General features: G+C 48.6%; 1 protein-coding gene across 1 annotated transcript in view; it reads left to right on the top strand.

Moving 5' to 3' along the window:
* The window catches only part of LOC149459739 (uncharacterized), a 90,417-nt gene that overhangs the window by 27,713 nt on the left and 37,627 nt on the right, over nt 1-25,077 (top strand). The window contains exons 8-12 of the mRNA XM_089680718.1: nt 564-649; nt 4,833-4,978; nt 5,188-5,247; nt 18,881-18,947; nt 20,570-20,664. Of these exons, the coding sequence (XP_089536844.1) occupies nt 564-649; nt 4,833-4,978; nt 5,188-5,247; nt 18,881-18,947; nt 20,570-20,664 (454 nt within the window). The remainder of the gene's footprint in view (nt 1-563; nt 650-4,832; nt 4,979-5,187; nt 5,248-18,880; nt 18,948-20,569; nt 20,665-25,077) is intronic.

Genomic DNA, 25,077 nt, shown 5'->3' with positions numbered 1-25,077 from the left:
GCTTCCCAGGCTCCTAAAACAAAAAATAGTAAATACACATTTTTACCTGCAAAAAAGTGCATTTATTATTTTTTGTTAAAAGGTGAACTTATCCTTTAAGAGGGGATTCCATCTCACTCCCTATTGTGTTTCCAAGACAGAGAAAAATAGGAAATCCACCCAACAAGACACAAAAAAATGAAATACACTGTAAAAAAAACTGACAGGGAGTTTTAACTATTTGTTAGTCTGGCCAAAACAAACATAATGTTTTGACTACAGATACACTTAAAAGGCTGGTTGGTTAGCAGCATAGCTGTGAGGAAGGAGGTACGCGTCTGAAACGCGTCAGCTTGCCAGTCCAGCTGGGTTGCATGGACACACGTGATTCCCCTTGCTGTGGCATCTTGTGGTTTTTATGCGATTTTACTTTCCACTTCTGAGAGTATCCATTTGGCATCCATGTTTTGTGAATAATAAACTGTTGGTAAAGCCCTAAGAGTTTGCGCCCTCCTGTTTGTTCTTTTTGTAGTGTACACTTAAAAGGCATTTCATTTTTTTTTTTTTTATATTACAATATTTAGGCTGCAGGGCATCAGAGGAAAAGATGTGACACCTTTTGTCCTACAGAGAGTAAATGAATTGACTGGAGGAAGATCACTGGAATCTAGTATCCTTTCTGGCTTAGATGGTTTACATTTGCCCAGTTAGAATTTTCATATTATTTTGCATGTCATCTTTTTATGATTGTGGCTTCTTTGCCAGATTTATAGGTGTTCTTTCTAATAGCTATATTTACCAAATATTGCAAACTTCTGAAAAACAATCACTTACAAGATAGGACACCCGAAGATTGTATTGTGATGCAGATGGGGCAGAGCCTGAGCTGGAGAGGGTTGGCGCTATGTCACGTCCACTTTCAGTGAATCACTGTTGGTCCACAGTAGATATGTGCTGAGTTAGAAGAAGGGCACATCCATCGCTTTCAGCACAGAGATCCTGACTCTTGAGTTTGATCTCATAATAATCCTCCTAAATAAACCTTTTACGATTTGAAGTCTAATTGAATTCTCTGTTCAAATCAGCTAATAAAATCCTAGCGCAGCAAAAGAAAAGTTGTGCAAAGACTTACTGTTCATTGTTTTTAGAAAGCAACCACACCATAGGTAGAAAAGTCTGTCCACCGCCAGCATGTTGTAGAGAAGGACTGTCAGGGCTCCAGGTATGACCAGAGATATGTGAACTGACACAGGGAAATGCAGGCTTCAGGAGTGATATAATAAGAATATAATTTATTCAAAACTACACGAGTATACAATGCACAGTACAAACAAAACCCAAACCTCTAACTAATGACAGTATGTGCAGGAACACAGACAGGCAAAGTCAGGGCTGGAGAGGAAGAGTGGTCAGGCAGGCTGGGGCAGTCAAGGTACCAAAGGAGCAGGCAGAAAAGTGGTCAGGAATAGCCGGGGTCGGTGCAGGCAGAGTTCAATCAATGTCAGGAGTCAGGCAGAGGGATCAGGAAGGCAGACAACAGGATCAGGTTCAGCCACAGGGGCTCATGGGCATAATACACCAAGGCACTGACTGCAGGCCTGGCCATTGCATAAATACACCTCCTGCAATCAGCCTCAGGTGATGGCTTGATTGCAGGAGTGAGATTCTGGCTGCTGAGAGCACCCGCTGGCCAGCCTTGGTACTGCAGCCAACAAGGCAGGTGAGTCCCACCACCATTGGCGAGTCCATTCCTGGCAAGGACTCTCGTCCTTTGTGTGGAGCAGTGGTCTCTCTGCAGAGGTCTAATACACCCCCTGCTAATATCTAGAGCTCTCCAGTAGCCAAGCAGCATGACGACACCTAATGGTGGAGAGGAATTACTGTAGGGGACAGTGCTTTAGATCAGGTGAGTATTAAAGCCAGAATTACCTGTTTTCACCCACTGCTGGGGTACTGCTATAGGAAAAGCTTTATTTGGGCTTTGCCATACTCCATTAAATCCATACTCACCTTTCATGTACAGTTATTCTCTGCACCGAAGGACAAAGATTCCAGTGCTGAAATCCACTATTTGCATCCCCTGTGCTGCTCTGCTAGACAGAACTCACTGTGTGTGTAAGGAGTAGATATGGTTGCATCCAAGTACTCAAGAAATGAATGCCAAGTATTTAAGGCTGACCTCAAGCCTTCTCTTCAGTCTTGCACAATTCTCAGATAGAACCTTCCTAATTTCCTGGCTTTAGGACGTCCAGCATCATCTAGCCCTTTCCTCCCCAGCTCGACCCTGGCTGCCCCTTTCAAATTTAGTTATTTCTATCATGAAGGCTTAGGATCGCATGTGGCAGTTAGCTATGGTGGACTGCATGCAAACTCAGTCTGCCCACTGCTGCAGACTGATATCCACCCATCAAGGCATAACTCCCCCCAAGAGCCAGCTCACTGCTTGCAGGACTCTTGAGAGGAGCACTGAGGCAGGGTGCTGTGATGATTTCAGGAAGCTATATATAGAACCCTGCCTGGCTCCTTCCAGCCGTCCACATTGCATAGAGCAGCACAGGGACCCAGTGATGACATAATTGGGTCTAAGATAAGGTACATAATGAGAACAAGGTTTATATTTTTTTTTAAATTGTATGCTAATGGAGGGGGGGGGAAGGCAAAATATCAGCAGATTACACATCAGGTTTAAAATATACAGTATGCACAAAACAAAGATTTAACAGAATAACACAGGGTGATTTATTTACATTATTGCAAGATCACATAGACACACACACACATATGATTTTTTTTTATTTTCCTTAAAGGATAAGTTCCCCTTTTGAACAAATAATAATAAATGCACATTTTTTTGCAGGTAAAAAAAATGTGCATTTTTATTATTTTTGTCCAAAGGAGCCTGGAAAGCAATCAGTAGATCGCTGATGCCATGCAGGTCTCCTGCAGACCTGTCAGAATATCTGCTTGCCATATGGGATGTACGAGCAAGCATAATTTCTGGCAGGAAGCTTCAATGAACTACCACGGCGCTCCACAGCACTATGGTAGTTCACTGAAAAAAGCCCACAGCCGCTAAGGCTGCCGGGACTTGCAGTGCATTTATTCACGGAAGTCCATGAATGAATGACGCCGCATGTGGGCGGAGCCCCGAACTTCTGAGATGTTTTCAAATTTGACAGATAGTATGGGGAAACTTCTCCCCATACTGTCTTTCGGGGGGCAGCAGGCACGGCTGTGGCTATGGGAACACGTTGCATATTCCACCCTAAAAACGGGTGAAACATGTAACATGTTCCAAAGGTGAACGTATCTGTCATGATCGTGCGTCAGACCCCAGACCTTCTCACCAAACTCGTGACCGAAGGACCGGCCAGTCAAAAATCGCGATGTGACGTGCGTAACCATGCCACAACAGCTGCACCCTACACAACGATTTTCCAGCTAATGGACTACAATCTGTGCCTGCAGCCTGAATGCGCTTGTTACTGGGTCAGGTTAATCACGCAATTAATCATTCACTGCCACCACCTCCTTTTTGTACCGAGAAAAGAGGAAACTCGGGGTTCAGCTACAACACTATGATTGGAATAATTGTCTGTATAAAACAGTCCGCAGGCCGGTTATACAGAGGTTAAAACAAACAGTAGCGTTCTCTTAAAAGGCAGGGATTCGTAAATTGCAATTAAAAGCTATAGAAACAGTTCAACACTTTCAGAAACTAAGATTTATTACTAAAAGGTCAAACGGGCGCAATAAAAATATTTACTGAAAAAAAAGATGTAACTGAGATAGATAGATAGATAGAGATAGATATATATATATATATATATATATATATAAAGAACCCTAGCACAGCAAAGAGATAATAGGAAGGACGTTAAAGGGTTAAGTTACTTGCCATTTAAGCCTTTGATGTAAGCAGATCCAAGTTGCAGAGCGAAAGGGTCTCCCCAGGTGGTATTGGTTAAATGGGAGATGTCTTTAACTTACTCTTTAGGCCTGCTAGCCTGTTTTTTAAAGTCCCCCAGCAGGGGGGTGGCTCTGAGTAACTGACCAATACTCTGTTTAGGGAGGGATTGGCAGGCGGAACCCAAAATCAGAACCAGCATCTTTCATAATTCATATTCTGGCCTATAACTTCCCATCTGCACAAGCAACAACCTTCCCGCGGGTATTTTATTTTTCAAATAAGTCTAAGGATCATTAGATATGAATTATGAAATTGAACGTTACACGGTGTACGAGTTCTATGTTCTGGCTCCCCTGATGATCTGAGGTGGGCGTGTGACCCATCAAAATGTTAGTCTGCGCAGGAGCCATCTGACGAGGTGCCCGGTTTTTATGTAGGTCTCTCATATTCCAAGATATGAGACATAGGATAAAATTGATTTGAGGAATGTTCATTTAATTCTGTCACCTATGCTGCTAGGTTTTATGAGGTTAAGACCTCTTTCAATTCCTAGGAAAAGCTGCCTTATCTCTGTTACGAGGTGAGAGATTCCACAGGTTCTTGGGCAGAGCAGTGCCATGTGGCTCCCTGCTGGGATCTGGCCTGTGACACTTTTAACACACACACACATCTGTCACAGTGCCTCTCAGAAAGGGAGGGGGAAGGAGAATAAAGAATAAATGAATACTTTTAATAAAAGGGGGAATCTCCGTCCATCTCTGATGTGCAAGTTTGCTACAGTATCCTTTAAGCAAAGATTGCCTGCTCCTAAGTGACTTTTTCATGAATCAAACGCCTGTGTGAAATGGGCTCTGATATAGGCTGGCACATCCTAACTCTAGATTGCACAGCGAGAGTGATAGATCATTTGCAGACACACTGTATTTTCTTATCCCTTGCAAAGATATTGCTCTCGTAAAGAATAATGCCAAGGTGGGAAGTCGCATTGCTGCAGCCCTCTGCCAGATCCGCAAACCCAAAGGGGGCACAAGGAAAGAATCCCATCAAAGGGAGAGAAAGGAAGACGATGCAAAACAAGATTCTAGGCCGGTGAGGCATCTCTGCATGATAAATGTAGCTTTATTAAAGTATCCTGCAGTAGCCTATGATTTTAAAAAGGAACTGTCTAAGTTTGTGTGTTGCATTCATAGTAAAATATAACAGTAAAAATAACTCAAACCAAAGCAAATTATAAAGAATAGGAAATATTGTAACATTTTGCAGAGTTGATGTAGTAATATTGCCTCAATTCTTTCCAGGTGGTAATTGGTGGCATCAATGTGGACTTTATTGCGAAGGCAGCTCAGGATAAAATGGAGGTATGGAAATGTTACTGTATATTCTCCAACAATCCTAAAATAACAAAGACATGAGACTGCAGGAGTAAAAATTGTGCTTCAACATATTTACAGCCTAAAAAGATTAAAAATAGTAGGTAGACCTATATGCGGTCCATTATTATGTAGTCAGTCTGCCCAAGGCTGATTATTCTTTTATGGATAGCTGCAAGTACATAGAATCACCCACCGATATTCTAAAGTGAACCTGTGCTATGCCCATTCAGTGAAATTTAATTGCTCACGTAATAATCCCCCTCCTTCCTACTGCTGATGCAGGTCTTCCTTGACCATTTCTGCCACCCCATTTACCAGCCATATCCCTAAGAAAAGAGCCAATTGCTAGGCCTGAAGACTGAATGTTTGGGTGGGTGAAAGGTCCTTAACCCTGTATATGCTCTGACTTGGCCAAATTGGAGTATATTATTATTATATTAATATTATTATAATACAGGATTTATATAGCGCCAACAGTTTATGCAGTGCTTTACAATAGAAAGGGAAACAGCACAATTACAATACAGTAGGAATAGGAGGGCCCTGCTCATGGAGCTTCCAATCTAAAGGTTGGTGATAAATCTGTGTTACAGTGCAAGGACTAGCTATTGGCTGTTAAGCTGTCCATAGCTGCATTGTAGAAGGAACAAGATGATACCTGGAAGTACTGTGTATGTTACTTGCAGACTGGGGAGTGACACAGTTGGGATGGGCTAGTTTTGCAAGTTAACGGGTTTGAGAGTGTGGACTATCATGTTGACCTATAACTTTGCCCTGAACAAGTACTTGTATACTTAGTCCCAGCATAGAGTCCAACATTGTCTTCTATCAGCTGAAGAATGTGGATTATCACGTTGACCTATAACTTTGCCCTGAACGGGTTAAAGAGGATCTTCATCTTGAGTACTTAGAAGACAATGTTGGACTCTATGCTGGGACTAAGTACACAAGATGAAGATCCTCTTTAACCCGTTCAGGGCAAAGTTATAGGTCAACGTGATAATCCACATTCTTCAGCTGATAGAAGACAATGTTGGACTCTATGCTGGGACTATCAACTGAAGAATGTGGATTATCATGTTGACCTATAACTTTGCCCTGAACGGGTTAAAGAGGATCTTCATCTTGTGTACTTAGTCAATCAAACAATTGACTTCTGGCGAGTGGGCACTGCCACACACTGATCAATTTTCGAGCATTGTATGGCCAGCTTTAAAATGGTTGTTAACCCTTACATATGACTGGTGAAGTGACTGGCCTCGGGTGATATACAGAGATGAATCAAATCCTCCTACATAAGTTGTACCTGTTTTATCTGCCGTCTTCCCTTCTCTACATCCCGTAAATGTCCAGAATTTATAAAGCTTGTCTGAGCTGTCAGGAAAAAAAGGGGTCAGAGAGCTGAAAGTTCACACTGTAGAGCTCAGTGAGGAGAGCTCTGAGAGCTGGATGGAGAGAAGAGACACCTCCCCTTCACACAGCACACAGGAACAGAGCTGAGGTTGTCAACCTGGAGATCCCTCCCCTGTCACCATTTATCTCTTGGTGTCAGGAAAACTTTTCAGAAGTGACTCATGCGCATAGCAGAGAAACGGGGTGGTAGACAGAAATTACAATTGGTGCTCTGGATTGAGACAAGTACACACTAAAGAGGGATGTGATCTGTTCATACGCCATGTCTGAGGTTTACAACCACTTTAACAACATCGGCAGTTGTATTAAAGGGAGTGGGGAAGCAGAAGAAGTGTTTTTTTGTTTTTTTCTTTTTCAGTATGCGAAAGTTCTCTTTAAGATTAATTTGGTCAGGGAGATCTCTTCCCTCACAACTCCACCCATGTGCAGTTCCTATTATATTTCTTTTGCTATTTGACATTTTATTTAATTTACAAAGATTTTAGCAGGGGGAGTGAGACAGTTTGGCGAGGGGCACAACCAAGAGTCCTGACAAGGACTGGGTTGCCCACAAGCGTGTAACTAAAATATTAATTTGTGTAAATGGAATCTTCATATGCCAGTAGTTAGCAATGGGCACAGTGGGTTTCCTGCCAACAACTGAACACCAAAAATATAAGCTGGCATTTGTTATGAGATTACTTTCATGTTTAGAAATTTTCATGAAAGCATAAAACAAAATCCCAAAAAACAGAATTCCAATACTCTTTTCTGTAAAAATAGAACACATTAAAAATGATGAGAAACACGAGGGAGAGGTCTAGAGAAACTGTAATAATAGGCAAGAAGAGGGGCTGATTTTTTTTAAACAACACAACTGTTTTAAAACATATATTTATAAGATGATGATAAGCAAAATAAATGCAAAAAATCCCCCCCCCCCAGTAGGGGCAGACTGACAACTCATGGGGCCCCCGGGCAATAGGCGATCATGAGGCCCCTGTGTCCTAGTCGACACTCAAACCACACCCAAAAAAGCCTATGAAAGGTACCAAGGGCATCTCATGGGGCCCCCTACAGACCTGGGGCATGGCTCGAGTGCCCAAATGGTCAGTCCACCCTGCACCCCAGGATACTTTATGACCCCCTACCCTCAACCCCCCCCCCCCCCCCGTGCATCATTCTGGGACATGTAAAGATTTCCCAAAGCCGCTTTGAAGGAAAACAACTTTATTTACCTCTGTCCCCCTGTTCCTTATCTCTTTTTCTCTTTTCTTCTCATCCCTCTCTCTCTTTATTTATGCCTCTCTTCAGGGTTTCTGTTAGAAACCGTGGGGCCCCATACAGGCAACCTGAAAGGGCCCCCTCAAAAAAAAGAAAAAAAAAACAGTTTACCATGTTTCAGTTATGATTGATCAATACCGATCAATCATTGTGTTCATTCAGGAAAGGAAGGGACTGTTAAATGTGACATATTTACCGAACCCTTCCCTCCGTCTCCATTCTCAAGGCCCCTTTTTCATGACTGCAGTTGCCGGTGGAGAGGAGGGAAGCCAACAGCACTGCAGGGGTGGGGGCACACAGGAGGGTCAGGCCAGCAGAGGGAAACATATGGTGCACAGGGAAGGGAGATGGGTGCAGCAGGAGGGAATTACTGGAACCAGTCCCATGTATGGCTCTCTGCAGCAGATGAAAGCGTGTGGTTGGGAGAGGAGAAGAAGCCATCTTTCAGCTGCTGCAGAGAGCCATACAGGGGATTGGTTCCAGTAATTGCCCCCCGCCATGCCAATCCCTGCCCACAAATCTGATTCACCCAGTTGCCTGGGCCCCTCTGCTGGCCTGGGCCCCATACAGGAGGAATGGTAGTACCCCCTTATCCACAACCCTGCCTCTCTCTCCTCTCTAATTTCTCTACAATCACTCTCTTTTTCTATGATCTCACTCTGATGCACATATTTCTCTCCCATCTTCCCCTTTCACTCTCCCTAAACTTTCTCTTAGGTCTCATTTACACTATGTGCAGGGATCTGCATTTTTCCACACTAGACACTGCTAGGGCATACTGTATAGAATACAATTGTTTTCTATGTGTTCCGTTCACACCACAAAGTGCTGTGGTGCTGAAACATGCATTGCGCCACTCCCTGCCAGAGCAGACACTGACATTAGTCTAAACCAGCAATGGGCAAACCTTTTAATCCGGCCCGCGGAGCTAGGCTCCCGCTAGGCTCTCACAGTCCGCCCTGAAGACCGGTGTAGCATGAAAATCTGTCTCCTATGAGGATCTGTCCCCCTCGACGTATCTGCGCATGTGCCGGAGATCGCCGATCGGCTGCTAATGCCTGAAACTGGCACATGCGCAGATACGTCGAGGGGGACAGATCCTCATAGGAAACAGATTTTCATGCTACACCGGAACGGCGCGGGAACACGGCGAGAGGAACGCGCGGAGCAAAGGTAAGTGAATTGACACAGGGGGGACTTGGGGACTTAATATGGGGGATGAATTAATATGGGGAATGAATTACTATAGGGGGGATGAATTACTATAGGGGGGATGAATTACTATGGGGGATGAATTACTATATGGGGGATGAATTACTATATGGGGGATGAATTACTATGGGGGATGAATTACTATATGGGGGATGAATTACTATATGGGGGATGAATTACTATATGGGGTATTAATTAATATGGGGAATGAATTACTATAGGGGGGATGAATTACTATATGGGGGATGAATTACTATATGGGGGATGAATTACTATAGGGGGGATGAATTACTATAGGGGGGATGAATTACTATGGGGGATGAATTACTATATGGGGGATGAATTACTATATGGGGGATGAATTACTATGGGGGATGAATTACTATATGGGGGATGAATTACTATGGGGGATGAATTACTATATGGGGGATGAATTTCTATATGGGGGATGAATTTCTATATGGGGGATGAATTACTATATGGGGGATGAATTACTATGGGGGATGAATTACTATATGGGGGATGAATTACTATGGGGGATGAATTACTATGGGGGATGAATTACTATATGGGGGATTAATTACTATGCTTACTATGGGGGAATATTACTATACTTACTATGGATGACACATACACATCATTCATCTACTCTTGGTCCGGCCCCCGGGTCCAATATATGAACCCATTGCGGCCCTCAAGTCAAAAAGTTTGCCCACCCCTGGTCTAAACACTAAAATGCTACATTTTAATATACAGGCTACTGTGAACCTAGCCTTGGGCTGCTTTCACACTGATCCTGTGACCATATATTCCTATGGAACTCTTCACACTGATCCGTTGCAGGGCCTGTGAGTTTTTAAAATTTTGCTTGCTTCATTTTTGGTGTAGGTTTGGTGCAGAAAAAAAACCTGACACCTCCCCATTTAAATCAATGGGTAAGAACACAAAAAAATGCAAAAACACGTAAAAAATGCACCCGCACTGCTTTTGGAGCATTTCCTTTAAGAATGCACTGCAAAAGCAGTAAAAACACAGTAAAAGAGTGCAAAAATGCAGCAAAAACACAGGCGTTTTTGCTACAGATCAGTATGAAAGTATCCTTGCTGACAGACACTCTAAGGCTAGCTGAACATGCTTACATTTCTCTCCATCATCTAGAGGGGAAATCGGTCAATTCTCTCATCCGTGCTATATAGCATGAATGGAGGAATCTGCACTGCTGGCTATTGTATTCTGACAGCCAGCAAACTACAGCTGTCTGAATACTGACCACATCTGATTGGGTGCAATTGCTGTTTGACCAACAATTTTCCATCTGATTTTAAAATTGACTTTTGTAGAATTTGGTGCAGACAAGGTCATCTGATATTCATATGTAAGGCCAGCTTAAAGCAGAGCTCCACTCAAAAGGGGAAGTTCCGCTTAAGGCCCCGTCTCCCGCTCCCCAATAAGGATTGGCACCTTTGGGTAGTGGGTATCTGATTTGGCAGGTACCCGCTCCCACTTTCTCTGCTACTGCCCCCCCCCCATAGTCTCTTGGGATACGTGACAGGTTCCAGAAGACTACAGGACCATTTACAAGGCGCAGCATCTCTCGCACATGTGCAGTGGGCATCCGGCTGTGAAGCTGTAAGCTGTCATAGCCGGGTGACCACACTGAAGATGCTAGGGAGAGAAGACGGCTGGTGAAGCCGGCTGTGGTGAGCATACCACTGCATTGGGGGACAGATGAGTGTCTGTTTTTTTTTTTTAAAGTCAACAGCTACAGTCAGTGGCGTATTTTGGTTTCGCGCTGCCCTAGGCAACACTAAAATCGCGCCCCCCCATCTAAATTTGACCCACTCCTTCCTGTTTCGGACCCGCCCCTTCATCTGTAAACTCTGCCTCTTCCATTTTCGGCTCCATCTCTCTCTTCCTATTCGAGCTCCACCTCAGGAGACGGTCAGAGACTGAGGACAGGATACAGCAGATGATCAGAGTCTGCTGACATAGTACAGGAAATGGTCAGAGACTGTGGACAGGATACAGGAGAAGGTCAGAGACTGTGGACAGGATACAGGAGAAGGTCAGAGACTGTGGACAGGATACAGGAGAAGGTCAGACTGTGGACAGGATACAGGAGAAGGTCAGAGACTGTGGACAGGATACAGGAGAAGGTCAGAGACTGTGGACAGGATACAGGAGAAGGTCAGAGACTGTGGATAGGATACAGGAGAAGGTCAGAGACTGTGGACAGGATACAGGAGAAGGTCAGAGACTGTGGACAGGATACAGGAGAAGGTCAGAGACTGTGGACAGGATACAGGAGAAGGTCAGAGACTGTGGACAGGATACAGGAGAAGGTCAGAGACTGTGGACGGGATACAGGAGAAGGTCAGAGACTGTGGACGGGATACAGGAGAAGGTCAGAGACTGTGAACAGGATACAGGAGAAGGTCAGAGACTGTGGACAGGATACAGGAGAAGGTCAGAGACTGTGGACAGGATACAGGAGAAGGTCAGAGACTGTGGACAGGATACAGGAGAAGGTCAGAGACTGTGGACAGGATACAGTAGAAGGTCAGAGACTGTGGACAGGATACAGTAGAAGGTCAGAGTCTGTGGACATGATACAGGAGAAGGTCAGAGACTGCAGACAGGATACAGGAGACAGTCAGAGACTGTGAATACGATACAGAAGACAGAGACTGCGGACAGGACACAGTCATTGACTGCGAACATTGTACAGGAGACGGTCAGAGACTGTGGACATAGTACAGAATAGGGCCAGAGACTGCAGATATTTTACAGGAGACTGTCCGAGACTGCGGACACGATACAGGAAATGGTCAGAGACTGCAGACAGGATGCAGGAGACAGTCAGAAACTGTGGACAGGATACAGGAGACAATCGGAGACTGTGGACAGGATACAGCAAACTGTCAGAGTGTCAGGGATCGCGGCGTCCTGTCGGCCGGCGCATGCGCACTGGCCACGGCTCACGCCGGGACACAGGCACTAGGTCCCGGCGAGCCGTGGATGACAGGATGCCGCGCATGCGCAGTGGGACCCGCGGGCGCGCCTCGGGTCGGCCAATGACAGCCCGGGGGCGCGTCCCGAGCGGCCAATGACAGTGCAGGGCGCAATATTTAAAGATGCCCTGCACTGTCAGTAATCGCCGCAAGGTCTATCTGAGTTCCTGAGTCCTGTACCTGTGCTTTTGACCCTGATTGACCCTGACTACGCTGCCTACTCCTGTGTTGACCCGGATTGTACCTGACTACTCTGCCTTCTCCCATCCTGACCCTCGGCTTGTTTTGACCTCTCTACGGACTGACTTATCCTGCTGACCCTGCGTGTGACCTGACTACTCTCCGCCTGCCGATTCTGTACCTCGCCTACCCCACGGGACCCCCGCTCGTGATCCATCCTGCTAGGTCCTGCCGTCCTCCTCACATCTGGCTCTCCCGGTACCAATACATCCCCGGAGGTTGCCCCTGCCACTGGTGGGCCTGCTCGGAGGTCGTGACCTGGTCCCGGTCTGTTTCAAGTCCATCCCCACCATCAGGGGCCCTGGTGAAAGCACAGACCGGGACTTAGACTCCACGCTTTGGGTAGGTCTGTCAAGTGGGCAGCCAGGGGCACCACCTGGCGGGTTCTAACAGTACCTTGCGGCCATGACAGAGCCAGGAAGAGGACCGGCGTCCCTAGAGGATATATGCCAGCACCTGGCGACTCTGACCCAGGCCTTCCAGAATTTTCACAGCCGCTGCACCCGGCTTGAGGACCGCATGGAGTCGTTTGCCACCCAGACTCCCCCTGCTCCAAGTTCCGCAACAGCGGAATCACCCGCTGCTCCAGCATCTGGAGCAGTTGCGGCACCCCTAGCTCCCGAACCCCGCGTTCCCCTGCCGGAACGATTCCGTGGAGACCGAAGCCGTTTTCGTGCCTTCCGGAACGCGTGCACTTTATTTTTTGACCTGCAGCCCCGCACGTTTTCTGTCGAGACCGTCAAGGTGGGGTTTATAATCTCTCTCCTTCAGGATGAGCCCCAGGATTGGGCTCACCGCCTGATGGAGAAGCGTGACCCCCATCTCGATTCCGTGACTGAGTTCTTTCAGGCCATGGCCGTCCTATATGACGACCCCCAGCGGGCTGCCTCTGCAGAGGCTACTCTATACTCTCTGCGGCAAGGCCGCCGGGCGGCCGAAGAGTATGCGTCTGATTTCAGGCGTTGGATGGGAGATACCAGATGGAACGATGCGGCATTATGTCACCAGTTCCGCATTGGGCTGTCTGAGTCTCTAAAAGACGAATTAGCACGAGTAGGACTACCGGACTCTCTTGAGAAACTGATAGAGTTGGCCATCCAAATTGACCGCAGACTGAGAGAGCGTCGCCTGGAAAGGAGTAGCCAGGGTCAAAGGGTGGCATGGATCCCACCGAGAGAAGCAGCTCCAACCCCAGGGAGCCATGCTCGGAGCACGAAAGCAGGGGACACCTCAGAACCCATGCAACTGGGACTGGCCCGTTCCACGTTATCGGCCGAGGAACGTCAGAGGAGACGATCGCAGAACCTATGTCTGTACTGTGGGGAAGCTGGTCACCAGGTGCGCTCCTGTCCTGCAAAAATGAGTAAGTCCGCTTCCTGTTTTCCTTTACCTACAGAAAGGGGTGACCTATCTAGTTACCTGGCAATACCTGTGTCGTTACAGCTTCCCAGAGGAACCCTGTCGGTGACCGCAATCATTGATTCGGGAGCATGTAGTTGTTTCATTGATCTTACTTTTGCTCACCGGCAAAAGATCCCCCTCCAGACCAAAGAAAGGGGGTTTAACATCTTCCTGGCAGACGGGTCTAGCATAAAGTCGGGAGTGGTGGATCAGGAGACTCCCCCTATTTTTACCACGATGGCTGACCATCATCAGGAGTTCCTCCGTCTGGATGCCATCGCATCCCCCCTTTTCCCAATCATTCTGGGGCTTCCTTGGCTGCGGGCCCATAACCCCCGGGTTGATTGGGAGAAGGGAACGGTTCAGTTTCGGTCACCATACTGCCGGGATCACTGCCACGTCCCAGGGCCCGTGCCGCCCCGGTTTCTCCTATGCATGGATGGTGATACGGATCTGTCTCAGGTTATCCCTCCGGCCTACCACGATTTCTTAGATGTGTTCAGTAAGCGAGGAGCAGACATTCTTCCCCCACACCGTTCCTACGATTGCCCCATAGACCTCCTACCCGGATCTGAGATTTCATTCGGTCGCATTTTTCCATTATCGGAATTAGAATCAGGGGTTTTGAGGGAGTATATTGATGACAATCTGCGGAAGGGATTTATTCGCCCGTCCACGTCCCCGGCCGGGGCTGGGTTGTTTTTTGTAGAAAAAAAAGACAAATCGTTACGGCCCTGCATTGACTACCGAGACCTGAATAAAATCACAGTAAAAAATCGCTATCCGTTACCCCTAGTCCCTGAGCTCCTCCAGAGGTTAGGGTCAGCAGCGATTTTTACTAAATTAGACTTGCGGGGGGCATATAACCTTGTACGTATCAGGGAGGGGGATGAATGGAAGACAGCCTTTCGTACGAGATTCGGTCATTTCGAATATTTGGTGATGCCGTTTGGGCTCTGTAACGCACCGGCCACCTTCCAACACTTTATTAACGATGTCTTTCGTGATTTCCTCGATGTCTTCGTGGTTGTCTACCTAGATGACATCCTGATATTTTCACCCTCACTGGAGGCTCATAGGGAGCATGTGGCAAGGGTCCTAACACGTTTACGCCAACACGGGCTTTACGCCAAGGCAGAAAAATGCTGTTTTGAACAGTGTGAAATAACGTTCTTGGGATTGGTCCTCTCTCCCGCGGGGGTCGCGATGGATCCCCAGAAAGTCACGGCGATCTTAGATTGGCCAACACCCACCGATAAGAGGGGGGTACAGCGTTTCATTGGATTCGCAAACTTTTATAGAAAGTTTGTCAGGAACTTCTCAGGGCTGGTCTCCCCAATCACGCAACTGACTAAACAAGGGACTCGTTTTAAATGGACCCCTGAAGCCCAGACCGCGTTCGACATGCTCAAGAAATTGTTTACTTCTGCTCCCATTCTCTGCCATCCAGATTCTTCTCTTCCATATGTTTTGGAAGTGGACGCCTCCAAAAACGCGGTAGGAGCGATTCTTTCCCAAAGGAGTGGTACCAAGGAGTTACTGCATCCCGTGGCGTTTTTCTCCAGGAAGTTGACTCCGGCGGAGCGCAATTACGATATTGGAGATCGGGAACTCCTGGCCATCAAGTCCGCTCTAGAAGAATGGAGGTATCTCCTGGAAGGAGCCACACACCCAATCCTAATATTCACGGATCACAAAAACCTCGAGTATTTAAGGACGGCGAAACGACTGAGACCACGCCAGGCGAGATGGGCTCTTTTCTTCTCTCGATTTACCTTTCATATAACGTACCGACCTGGGTCTAAAAATACAAAACCAGACGCTCTGTCCCGCATGTTTGAGGACCCCGACGATACAGTGTTACCTGACACAATTTTGCCATCCGGAAGCTTCCTCGTCCTGCAAACGGAACTTCGCTCCAGACTGATTGACGCTTCCGTTGGACTGCCAGTCCCGCCCGGGTCGCCTCTCCAGAACCGCGATGGTCTGCTTTGGAAGAAAAATCGGATCGTGGTGCCAGAAGGAGTTCAAACTTTCGTCCTGGGGCACTGCCACGACCATCCAATGGCAGGGCACTTTGGGGTGGCGAAGACTCTGGAGCTACTACGGCGCTCATTCTGGTGGCCAAACATGGTCAAAGACTGCGAGCGCTACGTCCAGACCTGTCCCACCTGCCAAAGGAACAAGCCCTCCAGAAGCAAGGCCTGGGGATTGTTGCGTCCATTGCCGATACCCAAACGGGCCTGGCAAATGATTGCCATGGATTTTGTGGTCGAACTCCCACCGTCTCAAGGCTACACTGCTATAATGGTGATCGTGGATCGCTTTTCAAAGATGGCTCATTTCGTGCCCTTGGAAAGAACCCCGTCGGCACCGGAGACTGCACGGATATTCATCAAGGAAGTAGTAAGGCTACATGGGATACCCGAAGACATAGTATCGGATCGGGGAGTCCAGTTCACATCTAGATTCTGGAAAGCCTTATGTGAAGCATTAGGAATCAAACTGTCACTGTCATCTGCTTACCATCCACAGACCAACGGGCAAACAGAAAGGACCAATCAAACATTGGAACAGTACCTCAGATGCTACACCTCCTATCTCCAGGACGACTGGCTAACACTGTTGCCTTCTGCAGAGTTCGCCTATAATAACTCGAGCCACTCAGCGACGGGACAATCACCGTTTTTTACCAATTTCGGATATCATCCTACGTTTCTCCCCGACCTAACGCCCGAAAGTCCGGTACCCGCATCTCAAGATGTCTTGCATTTCTTTTCTGTCAATAACAAAACGATTCAGGAGGCCATCACTAAGGCCCAAGAAGATAGTAAAAAGGCGTTCGACAGGAAGAGAAGAGGAGAGCTGTTGCTCCAGCCGGGGGATCAGGTTTGGTTGGCTACGACCAACTTGAAAATGCTGTGTCCTTCCAGGAAGTTAGGACCGAAGTACCTAGGACCATTTCCAATTAAACGGGTGATCAATGAAGTGGCCTATGAACTTGAGCTCCCGGAGTCTTTCAAAATACACCCGGTGTTCCATGTCTCTCTCCTGAAACCATCCAGACCAGATTCCTTCCCGGATCGCCAATCCAGACCTCCTGAGGCAGTCGCCATAGGTGACCAGGAGGAATATGAGGTAGAAACTATTCTCAGTTGCCGAAAGAGGGGGGGCCAGACGCAGTTCCTGATAAAGTGGAAGGGTTATGGCCCTGAGGAGAATTCTTGGGTGCCCATCCAGGATGTTCACGCCCCCAGACTCATCCGGGAATTTTTTCGTGGCCACCCGCGGTGGAGAGATCAGTGGGGCTCCCGGAGGGTGCCCATAGGGGGGGGGCAATGTCAGGGATCGCGGCGTCCTGTCGGCCGGCGCATGCGCACTGGCCACGGCTCACGCCGGGACACAGGCACTAGGTCCCGGCGAGCCGTGGATGACAGGATGCCGCGCATGCGCAGTGGGACCCGCGGGCGCGCCTCGGGCGGCCAATGACAGCCCGGGGGCGCGTCCCGAGCGGCCAATGACAGTGCAGGGCGCAATATTTAAAGATGCCCTGCACTGTCAGTAATCGCCGCAAGGTCTATCTGAGTTCCTGAGTCCTGTACCTGTGCTTTTGACCCTGATTGACCCTGACTACGCTGCCTACTCCTGTGTTGACCCGGATTGTACCTGACTACTCTGCCTTCTCCCATCCTGACCCTCGGCTTGTTTTGACCTCTCTACGGACTGACTTATCCTGCTGACCCTGCGTGTGACCTGACTACTCTCCGCCTGCCGATTCTGTACCTCGCCTACCCCACGGGACCCCCGCTCGTGATCCATCCTGCTAGGTCCTGCCGTCCTCCTCACATCTGGCTCTCCCGGTACCAATACATCCCCGGAGGTTGCCCCTGCCACTGGTGGGCCTGCTCGGAGGTCGTGACCTGGTCCCGGTCTGTTTCAAGTCCATCCCCACCATCAGGGGCCCTGGTGAAAGCACAGACCGGGACTTAGACTCCACGCTTTGGGTAGGTCTGTCAAGTGGGCAGCCAGGGGCACCACCTGGCGGGTTCTAACACAGAGACTGCAGACATGGTACAGAATTCGGTCAGAGACTGCGGACAGGATAAAAGAGATGGTCAGAGACTGCGAAAATACTACAGGAGATGGTCAGAGACTGTGGACAGGATACAGGAGACGGTCAGAGACTGCAGACATAGCACAGGAGACAGTCAGAGACTGTGGACAGGATACAGAAGATGGTCAGAGACTCTGGAACAGCTGGAGAGGCCTGTTCTACACCAAACACTATGGATGACTTGTTTGCCTACTCACATTATATGGGTGCTGCACAACCTGTTAAACCTTGACGCCACTTGAAGAGTTAACAGGACTCATCCCAGTGCTGGCAGCATGTCCAGTAATTCACAATATAAAATACAATGAAGTAATTTCATACTTGCCAAAAGTTTCTAGTCTACATCAAGCTTTCACCAATATAGTTAATCATCCAGCACTTTGGAGAAAACTCACATACTGAACCTCCTAGTAAAACGAGTAGAACCTGTAGATCTTCATAGATGTCGTGCCCTTTATTGGGCATGGCTGTCCAGATGATCGGTCTCCTCACCTGTCCTCTCCCCATCCCACCTGAACACAGCCGAGCCGCTCCCTACCCAAGCACACACTAGCCTGTCCCCCTGTACAAACGCAGATGAGCCTGCGCGAGCACACACGAGCTGCCCCTCTGCCTGAACACAGCCCTTTTTAGCGATGGCACTGGTCCCTTCTGCCTGGGGGAAATGCCGCCCCCCTGAAAAATGCCGCCCGAGGCAGATGCCTTGTTTGCCTCGTGGCAGATACACCCCTGGCTACAGTTTTTGTAGGTGCTGACTTTTATTTTTTATTTATTTATTTATTTTTTTTACATTTTGACTGGAGCTCTGCTTTAAAGCCTCATTTACCAGGCATGAACTTACATGCATTTATTTGTCAGTAATTTTGTCATACATAATATCATTGTAATCTCATTGGACATGGATGCCCACCTTTGCACCATATGGTTTACTCTAGTGTAGTTCATTGGGTTTTATTTTTTGCAGTTTGGAGGACAGACCAATCCTGGACAAATTCACCAGTCCTTTGGTGGTGTGGGCAGGAACCTGGCAGGTGAGCAACAGGAGGAGGTAAACAGATGCATATTGTGGAACTGTTTAAAGGAAAAAGGTTAGCTTTAGCGCTTGTTAAAACCAGGTTGTCCTGGTCCAGTCATGTGATTCTGCTCCCTTGTGTCAACCAGAATGGCTGCAGGGGAGAGGAAGCAAGCCTATGGGTGATGTCACTGCTTCAGGCTTTACTAGCTGTTCTCAGAACTCGATCTTGTCCCATGCCCCCCATCACGCTGCCCCCCACTTGTCCCTCTCCACTCCTCCTGTCCTGCTGCCCCCCACTTGTCCCTCTGCACTCCTCCTGTCCTGCTGCCCCTATTCTGTCCCATGCCCCCCGTCACACTGCCCCCCACTTGTCCCTCTGCGCTCCTCCTGTCCTGCTGCCCCCCACTTGTCCCTCTGCGCTCCTCCTGTGCTGCTGCCCCCCACTTGTCCCTCTGCGCTCCTCCTGTCCTGCTGCCCCTATTCTGTCCCATGCCCCCCATCACACTGCCCCCCACCTGTCCTTCTGCGCTCCTCCTGTCCCACTGCCCCTCACCTGCCCCTCTGCACTCCTCTTGCCCCGATCCTGTCCCATGCCTCCCACCTGTCCCTCTGCGCTCCTCGTGTCCCACTGCCCCGATCCTGTCCTATGCCCCCCATCATGCTGCACCCCACCTATCCCTCTGCACTCCTCCTGTCCAACTGCCCCTCTCCTGTCCCTCTGCGCTCCTCCTGTCCCAGTGCCCTGATCCTATCACACTGCCCCGATCCTGTCCCATGCCCCCCATCACGCTGCACCCCACCTGTCCTTCTGCACTCCTCCTGTCCAACTGCCCCTCTCCTGTCCCTCTGTGCTCCTCCTGTCCCGGTGCCCTGATCCTATCCCACTGCCCCGATCTTGTCCCATGTCCCCCATCACGCTGCACCCCACCTGTCCTTCTGCACTCCTCCTGTCCAACTGCCCCTCTCCTGTCCCTCTGCGCTCCTCCTGTCCCGGTGCTCAGATCCTGTCCCTCTGTCCCCTACCTGTCCCTCTGCCTCCCCACCCATCACGCTGCCCCCCCCTGTCACGCTGCCTCCCTCTTGTCCTGTTAGCCCCCACCTGTCTCGATGGCCTACTGCTGTTCTGATATCCCCAGTCATGCTTCGCCCCTCCTGTCCCACTGCTCCCTTCCTCTCCTGCGCCCCCCCATCACGCTGCCCCCATCTTGTCCCACAACCCTCCCCCCCCCATGTCACATTGCCCTCCATCATGCTCCTGTCCTGAAGAGGTGGATCTTAAACAGCAAAGGGCGGGATAAATTTAGATGGGGGGGTGCCCGATTTTAGTGTTGCCTAGGGCAGCACAAAATCACAATACACTACTGGGTGTTAGGAGGGGGTAGAGGAAAGATTCAAGAGTAGTTAGGATTAAGCCTGGAATTGCAGGGTCTGTAAAGCAATAAAAAAATTGGAAATGCTCATGTACTGCAAAGACATACAGCGTGTGTTTTTTTTTTTGTTTTTTTTTGCCTTGACACACGTTATAATCTGTTCACAAAACACAATAGAATTGTTTGGTTTATTTTCACACATTTGGCAACTTTAGTAAAATGTTAGAAGGATCCAATAATGACATTACAGATTCACTTCTCTCTACAGATTGCCTGAGTCGGCTGGGAGTGAGACCTCTGTTCATCTCCGCTCTAGGACAAGATGAGCTGTGTTCCTCCGTTCTTCAATACTGCTCTCACATGGTGAGGGTGTACTCTGCACTGCAACGATTCATTCAGATTTGTTCACACAAAGGACTGCTGTGAACACACATACTGCTTGTGCATTTTATTCATTTAAATGAGAAGTCTAGCCAAAGCTTTTTTTTATCTGTACTTCTCTTGTGGATCACAGGAGTACAGTTCGTTCTGCACTCCTGTGACCCATTTTCAGCTGACATTTGGCCTGCTGTTGGCTGATGTCAAAGCCAGTCCAGGCTGGGGAAAGATCCCAACTTTAAAGTTGGGATCCACCCTCTAGTCTGGAGTGACACCTGGCTCAGCCTGTCAGCGAGCCATTGAGAGCCTGAGCCAGCCATTCCCGCCCCTCCACAGCCCAGCGCTCCAGTGAGAGGGGAGGGCAGAGCAGACAGCAGTGATTGACAGCTCATATTACACTCATATTCAGGGTGTAACATGTTACAATTGGACCGGCCCGCTGTACCCCCCCCATTGTGACAGCTAGTGGGGGACCTTCTCCTCCCTGCAGAGGCGTAGCTGGGGGGGGGCAGGGGGGTACATATGTACCCGGGTGCCAAAATGAGGTCACAAGATCACTGCAGCGGCTGCAGCAGACGTATCATCTGATACATCTGCCATCCACAGTGAGTTATGAGAGGAGCCGGCCGGGAGAGGAGAGGAGGGCAGTGAGCCGGGCATGTGCCGGGACGAGGGGAGAGCCGAGCTGGGTGAGTAGTGCCATGGATGAAGGGGGGGGGGCAATGTGATGGGGGGGTGTCTACAGGGGCCATATGAAGCGGGGGGGGAGGGGGGGTGTCATGAGGTGGCCATTCGTCCCCGGATGCAAAATATCCTAGCTATGCCTCTGCCTCTCTGCTAGCTGGCACAATTTTTTTTAAAATTTGGCTCCACCCACATGGCTGCGTCACTCATTCACGGTGTTCTGTGAATAAGAGCACTACAAGTCCCGACAGCCTTTGTGGCTGTTGGCTTGTAGTTGTCAGTGAATTACCAAGGCCCTGTGGAGCTCCGTGGTAGTTCATTGAGTCTTCCTCTCAGTAAGTATTTGCTTGCCCGTATGCAGTGGTGTATTTAGGTTTTGTGCTGCCATAGGCAAAACAAAAGTCAGCTCCCCCCCCCAGAGAGACACTGGCACCGACCAATCTCCCCCCCCCCCTTCACAAAGAGAGCCTGACATTGGCCAACAACACCCCACCTGAGAGAGCCTTCTACTACCACTGTCCCCCATACACTGGCCACCCTCCCACCCCGGCAAGAGAGAGAAGACACTCACCTTCACAGCTCCGGACATCCCCGGGAACAAGAGTTGGGCTCTGCATACACCATCAAGCAGCCTGCAGCCTGCAGCCTCTCTCAGATCGCACCTGGTCCCCATGCTGCGTGTGTCCCTTCTTCCTTCCCTGCTTCTAGGGGGCGGCGCTGCCCCACTGAAAAATGCTGCTGCCCCCCTGAAAAATGCCGCCCTAGGCAAATGCCTTGTTTGCCTTGTGGTAAATACACCCCTGCCCATATGGGATGTATGAGCATCAAATACACTGACCGGTCAAAGGGAGACCTATATTGCACCAGCGATCTACTGATCGCCGATGCAATGCTTTAGAGCAGGGCTTGAAATTTCCACTTGCCTGCTCTCATTGGCAAGTGGAAATTATGGTGAGGGTGAGTGTGTCCCCAGGTCCGTCTTGCTGAGCAGGCTCGGAACTTAGGGCCAGATCTGTCACTCGCACTAGAAGCTGTCAGACTCCTCGATAGTTAAGCAAAATGAAAGCAAAGGAAGGAGTGTGTGCTGTGCTCTCTGCCTCCCCCTAGAGTGCAGTACCCAGCTCTGTGAGTGAAGGTAACGTTATACTGCAAATTTTTATAGGTGTGTGTGTTTGTGTGTGTGTATTTGTGTGTGTGTATCTGTACATGTGTCTGCGTGTATGTACATGTATGTGTGTGTGTACATGTCTGTGTGCATGTACACGTGTGTGTGTCTGTGTGTACATGTTGTAACAGCATATACCCAGAGATGGATGCGGTTCAACCATTTTGGCTTCAACCTCCATCTTGGCAAAGGGATTAACCATCCTGACAAATATATTTCTCCCTCATTCTTCCCCCCTCCCTCCTTAGAGAGGCCCAGCGACATTTGGCCAGTGTGTATGTGTGTGAGTTGGGAATGTCACAGGAGGGTCATAGGAGCTATAAAGCCCCACAAGGGAGCCGGGGCCTCCCTGTACAAAGAACCTGCAAATTGTAACACCTCGTAAGAGATCAGGCAAGCTTTCCCAGGAGTTGAAAGATATTCCAACCTAATAAACCTAACTCAGTGTAGGTGACAGAATCAGATAAACACTTTTCAAAATCCATTTCTCTCCTATCTCTCATATCTTGGAATATAAGAGACTTACATAAAAACCGGACCTATCGTCAGATTGGCCACGAGAAGGCGAACAGTTTGATAGGTCACTCGAATTGTCTTGGATACATAGGAAAACAGAAAAGTAGATCTCGTGAACCGTACAGTGTATAATTTCATAATTCATATCTAATCAATCCTCATATGTGTCTGCATAATAATCTACCCGCGGGTGGAATGTCACTTGTGCAGCTGGAAAGTTATGGGCCAAAATATGAGTTACGGGAGATTTTGGCTCTAGTTGAGGTATCCACCCATACCTCCACGCCCTAAGCGGGGTATTGGTCCTTGACTTCAGAGACACCCCCTGCTGGGGACTACAAAATAGGCTGTCAGGTCTAAGAGTCAAGTGGAAGACGTCTCCCATTTTAACATCTGCTCTGAAACTTGGATCTGCTAACCCAGGACTTTGGCAAGTACCTTAACCCTTTCACCTCTCTCTGATATCTCTTTGCTGTGCTGTTAGTCTCTGTATATTTATATATATATATATATATATATATATATATATATCTATATATATATATCTTAGTTACATATTTTTCTGTAAATATTATTATTGCACCTGTTTGACCTTTTAGTAATAAATCTTTCCTTCTGAATAAAATGTTTTTTTTCTTAATGTAAATACCTTAAAATAGTATTTCAGGACTGCACTTCCGGTCCCGGCCCCCTAGGTGATGACGTGTTAAGGTGATTTGCAACGTCTCCTGGGATGTCTTTTCCTGTATCCCAGGAGTCCTTGTGGCTTCCTAGTGACTAAATATCACATTACTTTGAAACCGGAAGTGACGCGAATAGGCGGAGTTTGGCGCCATTTTAACGGAGTCCAGTGTGGGAAGGAAGTGTAAGATATGTGTGTTCTAATTATTGTTGCGGGCTTGCTCCATTTCCAGACTTCACTTGCCTTCCCCCTGAAGTGATTTGATGGACAGGTTGCCATAAGGGGGCGGGAACTTTCGCCGTTCTTGCCATTGTTATGGCAACCTTCTCTATACAAGTAGCGCCGAGCAGTGTCAATACTGCAGTACAGGCGCGAGATGGAGTGGTGCATAACCAGCAGCACCAACTCCAGGAAAAAAAGCCTTGTGGACTTCAGATGCCCACAGCCATCATGGCGCCTGCCTGCTTCCGAGATCAGCATAAAGATTTACATATTTAAAACGAATTAGAAGGCTATAACTTATAACTTTATCCATTTGTTAATGTTCTCGAAAACTTTTTAAAAAAATTTCTTCTGGGGACTGGAACTCCGCTTTAACTACTTGCCAACCGCAGATAGCCAAATGATGGCTACACTGCGGCCGGCCAGTTCTGGGAGGGCGTCATATGACGTCCTCCCAGAACGCGTTCTCCTGCGCCCCCCCGGCAATCTCCATGATCGCTGTGTCCTACAGACACAGCTGATCACGTGATGTGGTAAAAGGCCAATCACAGCGACCTTTTACCACGTGGTCAGCCGTGTCCAATGACACGCTGATCACCGGGAAATGCAATTGCCGGTTCTCGGCTGCATTTTCCTCACGCTGTCAGACCGTGAGGAAAGTACTGCCGAGAACCGGCAGTTGTCAGAGCAGGGATCGGCACTGATCATGATGATCGGTGCCCAGCAGTGCCACCCACCAGTTCCGCCCACCTGTGCCCAGCAGTGCACCCAACTGTACCCAGCAGTGCTACCCAGCAGTGCCACTTACCTGTGCCCAGAAGTGCCACCCACCTGTGCCCATCAATGCAGTGCTGCTAGTCAGTGCCGCCAGTCAGTGCCCAGCGGTTGCGCCAGTCAGTGCCCAGCGGTTGCGCCAGTCAGTGCCCAGTGGTTGCGCCAGTCGATGCCTGTCAGTGCCCAGCAGTGATGCCAGTCAGTGCCACCTATCAGTGCTGTCTATCAGTGCTGTCTATCAGTACCCATCATCAGTGCCGCCTATCAATGCTGCCTATCAGTGCCACCTCAGTGCCCATCAGTGCTGCCTCAACGCACATCAGTGAAGGAGAAAAATTACCTGTTTTAAAAATGT

This window comes from Staurois parvus, unplaced genomic scaffold (genome assembly GCF_062004578.1).
Source record: "Staurois parvus isolate SC_StPar_1 unplaced genomic scaffold, SC_StPar_1.0 ptg000249l, whole genome shotgun sequence".
NCBI classification, from domain to species: Eukaryota; Metazoa; Chordata; class Amphibia; order Anura; family Ranidae; genus Staurois; species Staurois parvus.
The sequence above is the reverse complement of the archived record's forward strand: the minus strand, read 5'-3'. Positions and strand labels throughout refer to the sequence as shown.